General features: G+C 56.1%; 1 protein-coding gene across 2 annotated transcripts in view; it reads right to left on the reverse strand.

Annotated features, from left to right (window-relative positions):
- The window catches only part of CARNS1 (carnosine synthase 1), a 144,058-nt gene that overhangs the window by 113,429 nt on the left and 14,546 nt on the right, over positions 1–16,083 (reverse strand). Inside the window, exon 2 of one of the 2 annotated variants that reach the window (XM_075583784.1) lies at positions 14,263–14,278. The exons of the other annotated variant lie outside the window; for it this stretch is intronic. Coding sequence (XP_075439899.1) covers positions 14,263–14,265 — 3 coding nt within the window. The 5' untranslated portion in view covers positions 14,266–14,278. The remainder of the gene's footprint in view (positions 1–14,262; positions 14,279–16,083) is intronic. 2 annotated transcript variants of the gene reach the window in all.

The following is a 16,083-nucleotide window of genomic DNA, read 5'->3' on the forward strand; positions in this document are numbered from 1 at the left end:
CAGGGATCTGGTAAGGGAGGCAGGGCCAGGGATCTGGTAAGGGAGGCAGGGCCTGGGATCTGGTAAGGGAGGCAGGGCCTGGGATCTGGTAAGGGAGGCAGGGCCAGGGATCTGGTAAGGGAGGCAGGGCCTGGGATCTGGTAAGGGAGGCAGGGCCTGGGATCTGGTAAGGGAGGCAGGGCCAGGGATCTGGTAAGGGAGGCAGGGCCTGGATCTGGTAAGGGAGGCAGGGCCTGGGATCTGGTAAGGGAGGCAGGGCCAGGGATCTGGTAAGGGAGGCAGGGCCAGGGATCTGGTAAGGGAGGCAGGGCCAGGGATCTGGTAAGGGAGGCAGGGCCAGGGATCTGGTAAGGGAGGCAAGGGCCTGGATCTGGTAAGGGAGGCAGGGCCAGGGATCTGGTAAGGGAGGCAGGGGCCAGGGATCTGGTAAGGGAGGCAGGGCCTGGGATCTGGTAAGGGAGGCAGGGCCAGGGATCTGGTAAGGGAGGCAGGGCCTGGGATCTGGTAAGGGAGGCAGGGCCTGGGATCTGGTAAGGGAGGCAGGGCCAGGGATCTGGTAAGGGAGGCAGGGCCTGGGATCTGGTAAGGGAGGCAGGGCCTGGGATCTGGTAAGGGAGGCAGGGCCTGGGATCTGGTAAGGGAGGCAGGGCCAGGGATCTGGTAAGGGAGGCAGGGCCAGGGATCTGGTAAGGAGGCAGGGCCTGGGATCTGGTAAGGGAGGCAGGGCCAGGGATCTGGTAAGGGAGGCAGGGCCAGGGATCTGGTAAGGGAGGCAGGGCCAGGGATCTGGTAAGGGAGGCAGGGCCTGGGATCTGGTAAGGGAGGCAGGGGCCAGGGATCTGGTAAGGGAGGCAGGGCCAGGGATCTGGTAAGGGAGGCAGGGCCAGGGATCTGGTAAGGGAGGCAAGGCTTGGGATCTGGTAAGGGAGGCAGGGCCAGGGATCTGGTAAGGGAGGCAGGGCCAGGGATCTGGTAAGGGAGGCAGGGCCTGGGATCTGGTAAGGGAGGCAGGGCCTGGGATCCGGTAAGGGAGGCAGGGCCAGGGATCCGGTAAGGGAGGCAGGGCCTGGGATCTGGTAAGGGAGGCAGGGCCTGGGATCTGGTAAGGGAGGCAGGGCCAGGGATCTGGTAAGGGAGGCAGGGCCTGGGATCTGGTAAGGGAGGCAGGGCCTGGGATCTGGTAAGGGAGGCAGGGCCAGGGATCTGGTAAGGGAGGCAGGGCCTGGGATCTGGTAAGGGAGGCAGGGCCTGGGATCTGGTAAGGGAGGCAGGGCCAGGGATCTGGTAAGGGAGGCAGGGCCAGGGATCTGGTAAGGGAGGCAGGGCCAGGGATCTGGTAAGGGAGGCAGGGCCAGGGATCTGGTAAGGGAGGCAGGGCCTGGGATCTGGTAAGGGAGGCAGGGCCAGGGATCTGGTAAGGGAGGCAGGGCCAGGGATCTGGTAAGGGAGGCAGGGCCAGGGATCTGGTAAGGGAGGCAGGGCCTGGGATCTGGTAAGGGAGGCAGGGCCAGGGATCTGGTAAGGGAGGCAGGGCCAGGGATCTGGTAAGGGAGGCAGGGCCAGGGATCTGGTAAGGGAGGCAGGGCCTGGGATCTGGTAAGGGAGGCAGGGCCAGGGATCTGGTAAGGGAGGCAGGGCCAGGGATCTGGTAAGGGAGGCAGGGCCAGGGATCTGGTAAGGGAGGCAAGGCCTGGGATCTGGTAAGGGAGGCAGGGCCTGGGATCTGGTAAGGGAGGCAGGGCCTGGGATCTGGTAAGGGAGGCAGGGCCAGGGATCTGGTAAGGGAGGCAGGGCCTGGGATCTGGTAAGGGAGGCAGGGCCAGGGATCTGGTAAGGGAGGCAGGGCCTGGGATCTGGTAAGGGAGGCAGGGCCAGGGATCTGGTAAGGGAGGCAGGGCCTGGGATCTGGTAAGGGAGGCAGGGCCAGGGATCTGGTAAGGGAGGCTGGGCCAGGGATCTGGTAAGGGAGGCAGGGCCAGGGATCTGGTAAGGGAGGCAGGGCCTGGGATCTGGTAAGGGAGGCAGGGCCAGGGATCTGGTAAGGGAGGCAGGGCCAGGGATCTGGTAAGGGAGGCAGGGCCAGGGATCTGGTAAGGGAGGCAGGGCCAGGGATCTGGTAAGGGAGGCAGGGCCTGGGATCTGGTAAGGGAGGCAGGGCCAGGGATCTGGTAAGGGAGGCAGGGCCAGGGATCTGGTAAGGGAGGCAGGGCCAGGGATCTGGTAAGGGAGGCAGGGCCTGGGATCTGGTAAGGGAGGCAGGGCCAGGGATCTGGTAAGGGAGGCAGGGCCAGGGATCTGGTAAGGGAGGCAGGGCCAGGGATCTGGTAAGGGAGGCAGGGCCAGGGATCTGGTAAGGGAGGCAGGGCCTGGGATCTGGTAAGGGAGGCAGGGCCAGGGATCTGGTAAGGGAGGCAGGGCCAGGGATCTGGTAAGGGAGGCAGGGCCAGGGATCTGGTAAGGGAGGCAGGGCCTGGGATCTGGTAAGGGAGGCAGGGCCAGGGATCTGGTAAGGGAGGCAGGGCCAGGGATCTGGTAAGGGAGGCAGGGCCAGGGATCTGGTAAGGGAGGCAGGGCCTGGGATCTGGTAAGGGAGGCAGGGCCAGGGATCTGGTAAGGGAGGCAGGGCCTGGGATCTGGTAAGGGAGGCAGGGCCTGGGATCTGGTAAGGGAGGCAGGGCCAGGGATCTGGTAAGGGAGGCAGGGCCAGGGATCTGGTAAGGGAGGCAGGGCCAGGGATCTGGTAAGGGAGGCAGGGCCAGGGATCTGGTAAGGGAGGCAAGGCCTGGGATCTGGTAAGGGAGGCAGGGCCAGGGATCTGGTAAGGGAGGCAGGGCCAGGGATCTGGTAAGGGAGGCAGGGCCTGGGATCTGGTAAGGGAGGCAGGGCCAGGGATCTGGTAAGGGAGGCAGGGCCTGGGATCTGGTAAGGGAGGCAGGGCCTGGGATCTGGTAAGGGAGGCAGGGCCAGGGATCTGGTAAGGGAGGCAGGGCCTGGGATCTGGTAAGGGAGGCAGGGCCTGGGATCTGGTAAGGGAGGCAGGGCCTGGGATCTGGTAAGGGAGGCAGGGCCAGGGATCTGGTAAGGGAGGCAGGGCCAGGGATCTGGTAAGGGAGGCAGGGCCTGGGATCTGGTAAGGGAGGCAGGGCCAGGGATCTGGTAAGGGAGGCAGGGCCAGGGATCTGGTAAGGGAGGCAGGGCCAGGGATCTGGTAAGGGAGGCAGGGCCTGGGATCTGGTAAGGGAGGCAGGGCCAGGGATCTGGTAAGGGAGGCAGGGCCAGGGATCTGGTAAGGGAGGCAGGGCCAGGGATCTGGTAAGGGAGGCAAGGCCTGGGATCTGGTAAGGGAGGCAGGGCCAGGGATCTGGTAAGGGAGGCAGGGCCAGGGATCTGGTAAGGGAGGCAGGGCATGGGATCTGGTAAGGGAGGCAGGGCCTGGGATCCGGTAAGGGAGGCAGGGCCAGGGATCCGGTAAGGGAGGCAGGGCCTGGGATCTGGTAAGGGAGGCAGGGCCTGGGATCTGGTAAGGGAGGCAGGGCCAGGGATCCGGTAAGGGAGGCAGGGCCTGGGATCTGGTAAGGGAGGCAGGGCCAGGGATCTGGTAAGGGAGGCAGGGCCAGGGATCTGGTAAGGGAGGCAGGGCCAGGGATCTGGTAAGGGAGGCAGGGCCAGGGATCTGGTAAGGGAGGCAGGGCCTGGGATCTGGTAAGGGAGGCAGGGCCAGGGATCTGGTAAGGGAGGCAGGGCCAGGGATCTGGTAAGGGAGGCAGGGCCAGGGATCTGGTAAGGGAGGCAGGGCCTGGGATCTGGTAAGGGAGGCAGGGCCAGGGATCTGGTAAGGGAGGCAGGGCCAGGGATCTGGTAAGGGAGGCAGGGCCAGGGATCTGGTAAGGGAGGCAAGGCCTGGGATCTGGTAAGGGAGGCAGGGCCAGGGATCTGGTAAGGGAGGCAGGGCCAGGGATCTGGTAAGGGAGGCAGGGCATGGGATCTGGTAAGGGAGGCAGGGCCTGGGATCCGGTAAGGGAGGCAGGGCCAGGGATCCGGTAAGGGAGGCAGGGCCAGGGATCTGGTAAGGGAGGCAGGGCCAGGGATCCGGTAAGGGAGGCAGGGCCTGGGATCTGGTAAGGGAGGCAGGGCCAGGGATCTGGTAAGGGAGGCAGGGCCAGGGATCTGGTAAGGGAGGCAGGGCCAGGGATCTGGTAAGGGAGGCAGGGCCTGGGATCTGGTAAGGGAGGCAGGGCCAGGGATCTGGTAAGGGAGGCAGGGCCTGGGATCTGGTAAGGGAGGCAGGGCCAGGGATCTGGAAGGGAGGCAGGGCCTGGGATCTGGTAAGGGAGGCAGGGCCTGGGATCTGGTAAGGGAGGCAGGGCCAGGGATCCGGTAAGGGAGGCAGGGCCAGGGATCTGGTAAGGGAGGCAGGGCCAGGGATCTGGTAAGGGAGGCAGGGCCTGGGATCTGGTAAGGGAGGCAGGGCCAGGGATCTGGTAAGGGAGGCAGGGCCAGGGATCTGGTAAGGGAGGCAGGGCCAGGGATCTGGTAAGGGAGGCAGGGCCTGGGATCTGGTAAGGGAGGCAGGGCCAGGGATCTGGTAAGGGAGGCAGGGCATGGGATCTGGTAAGGGAGGCAGGGCCTGGGATCTGGTAAGGGAGGCAGGGCCAGGGATCCGGTAAGGGAGGCAGGGCCAGGGATCTGGTAAGGGAGGCAGGGCCAGGGATCTGGTAAGGGAGGCAGGGCCAGGGATCTGGTAAGGGAGGCAGGGCCAGGGATCTGGTAAGGGAGGCAGGGCATGGGATCTGGTAAGGGAGGCAGGGCCTGGGATCTGGTAAGGGAGGCAGGGCCAGGGATCCGGTAAGGGAGGCAGGGCCTGGGATCTGGTAAGGGAGGCAGGGCCAGGGATCTGGTAAGGGAGGCAGGGCCAGGGATCTGGTAAGGGAGGCAGGGCAGGGGATCTGGTAAGGGAGGCAGGGCCTGGGATCTGGTAAGGGAGGCAGGGCCAGGGATCTGGTAAGGGAGGCAGGGCCTGGGATCTGGTAAGGGAGGCAGGGCCTGGGATCTGGTAAGGGAGACAGGGCCAGGGATCTGGTAAGGGAGGCAGGGCATGGGATCTGGTAAGGGAGGCAGGGCCTGGGATCTGGTAAGGGAGGCAGGGCCAGGGATCCGGTAAGGGAGGCAGGGCCTGGGATCTGGTAAGGGAGGCAGGGCCTGGGATCTGGTAAGGGAGGCAGGGCCAGGGATCTGGTAAGGGAGGCAGGGCCTGGGATCTGGTAAGGGAGGCAGGGCCTGGGATCTGGTAAGGGAGGCAGGGCCAGGGATCTGGTAAGGGAGGCAGGGCCAGGGATCTGGTAAGGGAGGCAGGGCCTGGGATCTGGTAAGGGAGGCAGGGCCTGGGATCTGGTAAGGGAGGCAGGGCCAGGGATCTGGTAAGGGAGGCAGGGCCTGGGATCTGGTAAGGGAGGCAGGGCCAGGGATCTGGTAAGGGAGGCAGGGCCAGGGATCTGGTAAGGGAGGCAGGGCCAGGGATCTGGTAAGGGAGGCAGGGCCTGGGATCTGGTAAGGGAGGCAGGGCCTGGGATCTGGTAAGGGAGGCAGGGCCTGGGATCTGGTAAGGGAGGCAGGGCCAGGGATCCGGTAAGGGAGGCAGGGCCAGGGATCTGGTAAGGGAGGCAGGGCCAGGGATCTGGTAAGGGAGGCAGGGCAGGGGATCTGGTAAGGGAGGCAGGGCCAGGGATCCGGTAAGGGAGGCAGGGCCAGGGATCTGGTAAGGGAGGCAGGGCCAGGGATCTGGTAAGGGAGGCAGGGCCAGGGATCCGGTAAGGGAGGCAGGGCCAGGGATCTGGTAAGGGAGGCAGGGCAGGGGATCTGGTAAGGGAGGCAGGGCCTGGGATCTGGTAAGGGAGGCAGGGCCAGGGATCTGGTAAGGGAGGCAGGGCCAGGGATCTGGTAAGGGAGGCAGGGCCTGGGATCTGGTAAGGGAGGCAGGGCCAGGGATCTGGTAAGGGAGGCAGGGCCAGGGATCTGGTAAGGGAGGCAGGGCCTGGGATCTGGTAAGGGAGGCAGGGCCAGGGATCTGGTAAGGGAGGCAGGGCCAGGGATCTGGTAAGGGAGGCAGGGCCAGGGATCTGGTAAGGGAGGCAGGGCCAGGGATCTGGTAAGGGAGGCAGGGCCAGGGATCCGGTAAGGGAGGCAGGGCCAGGGATCTGGTAAGGGAGGCAGGGCAGGGGATCTGGTAAGGGAGGCAGGGCCTGGGATCTGGTAAGGGAGGCAGGGCCAGGGATCTGGTAAGGGAGGCAGGGCCAGGGATCTGGTAAGGGAGGCAGGGCCTGGGATCTGGTAAGGGAGGCAGGGCCTGGGATCTGGTAAGGGAGGCAGGGCCAGGGATCTGGTAAGGGAGGCAGGGCCAGGGATCTGGTAAGGGAGGCAGGGCCAGGGATCTGGTAAGGGAGGCAGGGCCAGGGATCTGGTAAGGGAGGCAGGGCCAGGGATCTGGTAAGGGAGGCAGGGCCAGGGATCTGGTAAGGGAGGCAGGGCCAGGGATCTGGTAAGGGAGGCAGGGCCAGGGATCTGGTAAGGGAGGCAGGGCAGGGGCGTGGATGGCAAAGGCCGACGTAGTCAGAATTCCGTCTCCTGCACCCCGAAGGTTTCCACCTGTTGGGACGAACTCTTTGTAGATCTATGTCTCCCAATGGGGGGTTCGATCTCATGTTTTTAAGTTGAGACGTTCAGCTCCTTCTTGGATTGGGCATTAGGAGAGGTAGTCAGAGTTGGGGGTATCCTGCACTACTTGGATTGGGCATTAGGAGATGGAGTCAGAGTTGGGGGTATCCTGCACTACTTGGATTGGGCATTAGGAGATGGAGTCAGAGTTGGGGGTATCCTGCGCTACTTGGATTGGGCATTAGGAGATGGAGTCAGAGTTGGGGGTATCCTGCGCTACTTGGATTGGGAATTAGGAGATGGAGTCAGAGTTGGGGGTATCCTGCGCTACTTGGATTGGGCATTAGGAGATGGAGTCAGAGTTGGGGGTATCCTGCGCTACTTGGATTGGGCATTAGGAGAGGTAGTCAGAGTTGGGGGTATCCTGCACTACTTGGATTGGGCATTAGGAGATGGAGTCAGAGTTGGGGGTATCCTGCGCTACTTGGATTGGGCATTAGGAGATGGAGTCAGAGTTGGGGGTATCCTGCACTACTTGGATTGGGCATTAGGAGATGGAGTCAGAGTTGGGGGTATCCTGCACTACTTGGATTGGGCATTAGGAGAGGTAGTCAGAGTTGGGGGTATCCTGCACAACTTGGATTGGGCATTAGGAGAGGTAGTCAGAGTTGGGGGTATCCTGCACTACTTGGATTGGGCATTAGGAGAGGTAGTCAGAGTTGGGGGTATCCTGCACTACTTGGATTGGGCATTAGGAGAGGTAGTCAGAGTTGGGGGTATCCTGCACTACTTGGATTGGGCATTAGGAGATGTAGTCAGAGTTGGGGGTATCCTGCACTACTTGGATTGGGCATTAGGAGAGGTAGTCAGAGTTGGGGGTATCCTGCACTACTTGGATTGGGCATTAGGAGAGGTAGTCAGAGTTGGGGGTATCCTGCACTACTTGGATTGGGCATTAGGAGAGGTAGTCAGAGTTGGGGGTATCCTGCGCTACTTGGATTGGGCATTAGGAGATGTAGTCAGAGTTGGGGGTATCCTGCGCTACTTGGATTGGGCATTAGGAGAGGTAGTCAGAGTTGGGGGTATCCTGCACTACTTGGATTGGGCATTAGGAGAGGTAGTCAGAGTTGGGGGTATCCTGCACTACTTGGATTGGGCATTAGGAGAGGTAGTCAGAGTTGGGGGTATCCTGCACTACTTGAACGACTTTCTATTCATAGGAAGGGTTGGGTCCGATGTGTGCGGGAGTTTACTGGGGGAATTTCAGGAACTCACGGCCCATTTCGGGGTTCCTTTGGCTAAGGACAAGACAGAGGGTGCTGCGGTATGCATCAACTTTCTGGGAACTGAAATGGATACGTGAGGATGGAGTACCGTCTCCCGCTCAGGAAGCTGGTGGAACTGAGGGCTTCGGTGAGGAAGTTTATGGGGCTCAAGAAAGCCATGCGGAGGTGGTTCCAGTCCCTGCTGGGTCACCTCAACTTCGTGACCAGGATCCTACCAATGGAAAGTGTCTGAGATGCAACTGGCACTTGCAATGTCGAGGATACAATCGCAGAACCAGTTCCAGTGTTTCAAAGCTTCAAAGCTGAAGGGGAACCTGCAAACGTGGGACACTTTCCAAGGGCGGTATAACAGGCGTACGCTGGAGTTACCAGGAGTGGTGGAGAGCGGGTAGATAGATCTACTTACAGATGCGGTTGGATCCGTGGATTTTTGGGGCATTTTTCAGGGTCGATGGCCGGAGGAGTGGGGGCAGCAGGAGTTTATGGGAACTTAACGTTTTTTGAGCTCTTTCCACTGGCGGTGGTGGTGGAGCTATGTGGGACGGAGCTGGTCAACAGGGAGGTCATCTTCCGAATGGACAGCATGGGCGTATTCGTGACCATAAACAGGCTATCTGCGTCTTCTCCGGTGGTGGTCCGGCTTCTGAGGTTGCTGGTCCTAAAGTTCCTGGGTCATAATATATGGTTCATGGCGAAGCACAGGCCGGGTTTTGGATAACAAGATAGCGGATGCCGTTTCTCGTTTTCAGTTCCAGGAGTGGGTACGACAGAGGAACCATGCCCCCAGCAGCTGTGTCATGAGGACCTGGATGGGGGACTGAAAGATTTCGGAAGGATGAGGTCCATCTATTGGTTATCGGGAATGTTATCCTGATTGTCAGGCGGTGAGGCTGGTGGCGCCTCGCAATGCCAGTTTAAGGCTTGTTAAATTACCTTGCTCATAGCCGGAGTAATGTTACTCTGGGAGAGAGGAGGGGGGGGGGGATCTCAGTCAGTATGGCTCATGGACAGAGGTCGCAGACCTCCGGAAGTATTTAGTTGGGGAAGGCGGTACTATTCCAGGCCGCTGTGGCCAGAATGGGGGTGACCTTCTAGGTAGGCTTTGGGGAAGGCGGTACCATGCCAGACTACTGCTGCGGCCAAGTTTATTCGAGCATTTGCCCGTTCTTGGCCGCAGCAGTAGCCTGGCGCGCGCCCGAGAGTGACGGGCGCGCGCCGAAGCAGCGGAAGAGCGCCCTCCGATCGGGGCGCTCTCCCTACCGCTGCCGGGTCCGCCGGAACCCCCTGCCGCTGTCCCGCGATCGCGGGACACCAGGGCTCCCTCGGGGAGCCCCTGGACGCGCGTGCAGGGGGCGCACGCTCCCGAAGACGCGTGACCGCGCGTCTATGACGCGCGGCACACCGAGGGGCGGCCACTAGCAAGCCGGGAAATCTCCCGGCTTGCGGTACCGGCCACACTTTAATAAAGTGTGTCGGTAGTGTAGGTCAGGTTTGTGTGGGGGTTACCTTCCGACAGGGGCTCTGTGCATTCAGACTAAGGTACCGGGTGTTTCCCTCGAGTTCCTTTAACACAGCAAAACATTCAAAATAAACAAAATAAAGGCCTACTCCGCTTTGGCGAATAACTAAACCTTCCACCTCTCTGTGGCACTTGCGAACCTCTTGCTGAGAGACGAATCTCTTTCAGTGCCTCCTCATACTTCTGTTTCAGATTAGAAATCATTCTATCAAAGTGGCTCTGCTTTTCCCCCATGACGGTAATAGTAGCGTTTGCTGTCTTCAGCTCAGTCATCCGGTTCTCTAAGTCACTACTTACGCGACGCTCTGTGTTCATCACTGTCCCGCAGTCAAATGCGATTGAGAACAGATCACTTTGTAGGCATTAGCTTCAATCTCCTGTTTCAATCGTTCACGGAGCAGATCACAGTTATGCCCGGCAGCTTGCAGGGCGTCTTCAGGGCTGGTCAAGGTATCGTCACTCACTGGTTCCGGCTCCGCTTCCCTGGGATGGTTGGTTGAGGGTTCTTCACAGTTAGCACCGGACAGACACTTCTTTGGGTTACACGACTTCTGCCTTGGTCCGTCTGGATATTCAGTCATCCGCGTGACGAGTCTTCCATTTTCTCTAGGCTGCAGGGCCTCTCGGTCCCCCTTTTCCTCCGCGGGATCTGCGGACGTGTCTGTTCCTTCCACGGTAAGTGAAGAACCGCTTTTCTTTTTCCACCTTTTTGTTTTGGACGACTCCGTCCCATCAGGGATACTGGGGTCTCAGTCTTTATTTGAAACTTCAGCAGCGTCACGGTATCCGCCCGGCTTTTCTTTCAGTTGCGTTACCTGGCAGGAATATTTGGGGTTATAGAGACCTGTTTGTTCGGTGCACATTGAGTTCAGGCACCTCCACCATTCTTGGGGTGTTTTGTGGGTGTGACTCGGTTTGGGTTCCCCATAAGAGATATCTTCATCCGTATCCTCATGGGACTAGAAGGGCCATTCTTCCGTGGGGTAGGGTTCATTACAGGAACGCCACATCTTGTCCTCCATGTTGGTGGTATCAGGTGTATTTTTCTTCCTGACCTCAGGAGGCGCTATTGCAGCTATTTTCTCTATTCACAAGAACCCCAGTTGTTAGTCCTACAGGTGGGGAGACTTCACTTGCAGAGTTCGTAGTTCTCACAGGCGTCTGTCGACTTTTTCTTTTTCTTCTTTACTTTGGTAGGTTCTGAAACATCAGCAGTACTGTGCACACATTATCTTTCATCAGTGATCCTGGATGTGCACTTGCCAAGTAAAACCTCTGTATCTTCCTTCGGACCACAGCGCATTGCTTGCTGCTGCAGTTCCTTGGCACGTTAAAAAAATATTCCTCTGGCTGCTGCCTTTTTTCTGGGGCCACATAGGGATCATCCTCATCATCCGAATAAGGCCTGAAGCGACACTGCTCTTTGTGTCTGGGCTCTTTACACCAGGAACACATTTTCTTCCCCATTCTTGCAGAGTCTGTATTTGACTTCAGCTAGGCGGCATTTTAAAATCCCATGGGTTTTTTTTCTTCACAAAAGTGGTGGGGTAGACTCTGGTCACAGTCCCTTGTGTGCGTCACCATCTGTTGCAGTCCTCCCAGTGTGTGACTGTGGCGTTGTGGCTTTTTCCAGTACAGTGTAGCTTTCCTGCCTGTGTAGCCCTTTAATTCTGGTCACTTCTGCACGCGATTCTTTGTTTTGTTGCTCAGGCTGTTTGCAGGAACTGTATGCAGGCAAAAGCAAAACATTCACAGGCAGTCTCCGGAGCCCCTTTGAACTTCAAGGGTCACTTCGTATCCCACTTCTGACACCATATGTAAGAGATGTTTGCAGCAGTATATTTAATGGAGACCGATTAGGGTGAAATGAAATCCCAGCTTTATTGCGCCTGTTCCTTTAACACGGCAAAACATTCAAAATAAACAAAATAAAGGCCTACTCCACTTTGGAGAATATTTACACCTTTACTCCAGCCCTCTCTAACTGGGTAGCTATGCTGATTAACACTAATATATATATATATATATATATATATATATATATATATAAATATATATATATATATATATATATAAATATATATATATATATATATATATATATATATATATATATATATATATATATATATATATATATATATATATATATATATATATATAACAGTACAATACAATACAACAGTCCAACTGTCACGGTAACTTATGACAAGATATAATTTACACCAAATAACTGGGTTGAACTGAACGAGGCTTAGATATAATAAAGTATATTTATTCCTTAGATAGGTGAACACAACAAGATAGTACAATTAACAGACAAGAAGGTAACACTTACTTAGGGGTTGGAATGAAGAAGTATCAGATAGCAATTCTCCAGCAATCAGGTATCAATCAAGATGTAATCAGAAGACAAAAGCTGTAGGGCTGCTAACAGGTCATATATCTTTGCAACCCTATTCTTACTATTGAGTGCAGACTATTGGTGAACAATTATCTGCATCCAATTGCTAACGTGGGAACCCATGCCCCCCAACTAGTTGACACATCCGTCCTGGGACCCTGAGGGTCTCATTTCTGTAGCCCCACACCAAAATCAGGGGCGCCGGGCAGTCTACCAGATGGAGTATCTGGCAGGATACTCTTTGTTTGTAAGTGTGAGTTATAACACCCACAAACCACTCCAGCTTCACGCTTCTCCGCCCTCATGTAAACAGTTAGAGTGGCTGAGTCTTTGATCAAGGGCCATCTTCCTAGACATTAGGTCGCTCTCCTGACCATTTGCATTCCTTAGTATGCAGGAATCTTTACGGGCATTTGTCCCCGCTTTGAAATATAGTATGATGGTTAATACACAAACATATTAAAATAACCGGTTCTGTTAGGTCCAGTGGGTCCAAACTTCCCAGGCCTTAGTGCCAGAAGTGGGACACTATAGGGTCCAAGTTTCAGCCCGCTGTGACCTTCAGAACCGGAGATATGCAAATACCACATAAACCGTTTCATAGTTTATTATAAAATTCTCAGCTGAAAAAGAAATCTCAGTTTTTCACTAAATCCCCATCGAAAACAACGGGCTCCGCCGCCATAGGCTTTCAACGGGGAATCTCCGCCATTGGCATCTATGGGAGTCTGCCGCCATAGACTTACAACGGTGATCCGCCGCCGTTGCAGTCTATGGGACTTCTCCACCATAGCCAGTCAATGGGGAGACGGCCGCCATTGAAGTCTATGGGAAAAACTCCCAAACCTTTATGGTGGTCCATACTTCGTCGGGTTGGTCGGAGAGGGCCGGGAATGGATCTGCGGCCATGCCGGAACAGTGACTGCAGGTACCCCAAATCCCGGCCCTCTGGACCCTCCAGAACCGGAGATATGGGCTTATGGTTTACCTTATTTCGGACTTAGCCGTTTTCTCGTGCTGCTTCTGCCGCCGCCATTGAAACCTATGGCGCGACCCGCGCAGCCAGCACGACCCTTTCTGGGGGTCCTGGATTCTTGGACCCGGTGGTGGTCAAGTGAGGGGGGGCCTAGGAGCTAGGGGCAACAAGAATTTTATTCCCAGGTGCCCTAGAACCTCAGATTCCCACGCCACTTGTCGTTGAACTTGAACTAGCAGTGATGAAAGCTCTTTTCAAGACATTGTTTCCTCTTTGCGGTTTTGCGGTTTGGACGGCTGCCAACCTGTTCCTGGAGATTGCCGTCGAGGAATCTCCATTGAAGTCAATGGGCCCATTGACTTACAATGGGAAACCGCCGCTGCTCCTCTCGGACGCCATCTGCTGGTCGTTGAAGGAAACAAGTCCAAAACCGCGCTCTCCGCCATTGAAATGAATGGAGCTTCAATGGCGGCCTATGGGACTTCTGCAAAATGGTGCCTGAAAAGGCGGGAACATTAAACAAAGGGCTATAATCCCTATTTAACTATTAACCCTTGTCCTCCCGGATGGATCCCAGTGTGTGTGTGGTATAGACACTTACATGGTGGAAATACAGTACCACAGAGGAACATACACTTTCATGTCATAGCAAGGTGAAAACCACATTCCTGGACCGCAGTCCAGTTAACCCCTGGCCTCCCTGGTGAGGTCAGGGGGTGGCCATATGGGGTGCAACACCTTTAATACTGGGCCATTCCCCTCTCCCTCTACACCAACAAAGTCTCTTATCTGTTTCTGATTCTGTTGTAACTGTAGGGGGAGGCCTCTCTGTTCTCCTGGGTCAGCACCCTTGTGTGCTATGGCACTCTGTGTCCAGGTATAGAGAGGTCTTGTCCCCTTGTCTTGCTGTCAGCATACAGTAATTCTGTCTGCATCAAGACATCATATTTTCCTCAGGCCAGCCCAGTTGTGGGCTAAGGAAATCTCTGCAGTCCTCCCTCTCCTTATGTCAGACCAAATGTGAGCTAAGGAATCTCTCTCCTGTTTCTCACATCAGGCTTTTCTAACAGTCCTTATCAGCCAGGTGGAGTCTGGTTGATTGCCTGTGTGCAATTAACCAGCACACTGCTGGATTTAGAGGCAGTTTCTCTCAAACAGTGATAAGTCCCTGTTACATACCTCCCCTGTTACAGTCCTGAGTAGGGAATAAATATCAGACATTTATCTGTTATTATACATAAAGCTGCGGCTGTTCATTTCTCCCAAGAATTTGTATGGTCTTTATTGGGAATGGGAGAGGGGTCCCGCTCGGGTCGTGGGGAAGTCATGATGGGGACGGGGGACACACAGGGAGGGGACACAGGGAGGGCCACAGTGGGGGCACAGGGGGCACAGAGGGCACAGAGGGCACAGAGGGGGAACTTACCATAACTGCTCTGCTCCTGAAAATGAAACACACAAATTATTTGTCACTTTATCCCCTTTCCGTTCTTCCGATACTGTGTAAAGTTCTGATACTGGTTCTTCTAGTCCTGGACAAATGTGGGTTCGTTATAGGTTCTGATACCTTTTAGGGACCAACATTCCCAAACCTCACAGGTCTCTTCTTCACATGTACAGAGCTTCCCAAACCTCACAGGTCTCTTCTTCACATGTACAGAGCTTTCACAACCTCGCAGGTCTCTTCTTCATGTGACTTCCAGTATTTTACACGTGAAGGAGAGACCTGTGAGGTTTGGGAAGCTCTGTACAGGTGAAGAAGAGACCTGTGAGGTTTGGGAAGCTCTGTGCAGGTGAAGAAGAGACCTGTGAGGTTAGGAAAGCTCTGTACAGGTGAAGAAGAGACCTGTGAGGTTTGGAAAGCTCTGTGCAGGTGAAGAAGAGACCTGTGAGGTTAGGAAAGCTCTGTACAGGTGAAGAAGAGACCTGTGAGGTTTGGGAATCTCGGTTCATATCATTTTATCTATGGGAACCCTAACCGGTGTCACAACATGCACCAAATGTGCTGTCTCACAAATGTCACCTCACAGTAATGCAAACACAATATGACACAGGTACACACAAGTCCAAACACAATATGACACAGGTACACACAAGTCCAAACACAATATGACACAGGTACACACAAGTCCAAACACAATATGACACAGGTACACACAAGTCCAAACACAATATGACACAGGTACACACAAGTCCAAACACAATATGACACAGGTACACACAAGTCCAAACACAATATGACACAGGTACACACAAGTAACACAGCGCTGTGTGTGATCCACAAACTTCATTCAAATTAACCAGTTGAATAAACAATTCACCAAATCACTAACAGACTCCGTGCAAACTCTTACACAACTCCCCAACCGCGGCAGCCAGCCTGACTCATTCACAGCAGCATACTGCGGCAAAACACCGCGTACCGCGGCAAAACTCCGGGGACCGCGGCAAAACTCCGGGGACCGCGGCAAACCTCCGCGTACCGCGGCAAACATCCGCGTACTGAGGCAAACCTCCGCGTACCGCGGCAAAACTCCGCGTACCACGGCAAAACTCTGCGTCCCGCGGCAAACCACCGCGGACCGCGGCAAAACTCCGCGTACCGCGGCAAACCTCCGCGTACCGCGGCAAACCTCCGCCTACCGCGGCAAAATTCCATATAACATAACATAAAAAAGTAAAGTTGATTTCGCTACTGAACATCTGAACATTTAGTGTTACACAATGACACCCAAATCCTAACACACAGCCCCCCCCTTCTCTCCTCCTGTATAACACACAGCCCCCCATCTCTCCTCCTGTATAATACACAGCCCCCCCCCCTTCTCTCCTCCTGTATAACACAGCCCCCCCCTTCTCTCTTCCTGTATAACACACAGCCCCCCCTTCTCTCCTCCTGTATAACACACAGCCCCCCCCCCTTCTCTCCTCCTGTATAACACACAGCCCCCCTTCACTCCTCCTGTAGAACACACAGCCCCCCCTTCACTCCTCCTGTAGAACACACAGCCCCCCCTTCTCTCCTCCTGTAGAACACACAGCCCCCCCCTTCTCTCCTCCTGTATAACACACAGCCCCCCCCTTCTCTCCTCCTGTATAACACACAGCCCCCCTTCTCTCCTCCTGTATAACACACAGCCCCCCCCATTCTCTCCTCCTGTATAACACACAGCCCCCCCTTCACTCCTCCTGTAGAACACACAGCCCCCCCTTCACTCCTCCTGTAGAACACACAGCCCCCCCTTCT

Source organism: Ascaphus truei, unplaced genomic scaffold, assembly GCF_040206685.1.
Source record: "Ascaphus truei isolate aAscTru1 unplaced genomic scaffold, aAscTru1.hap1 HAP1_SCAFFOLD_375, whole genome shotgun sequence".
NCBI lineage: Eukaryota > Metazoa > Chordata > Amphibia > Anura > Ascaphidae > Ascaphus > Ascaphus truei.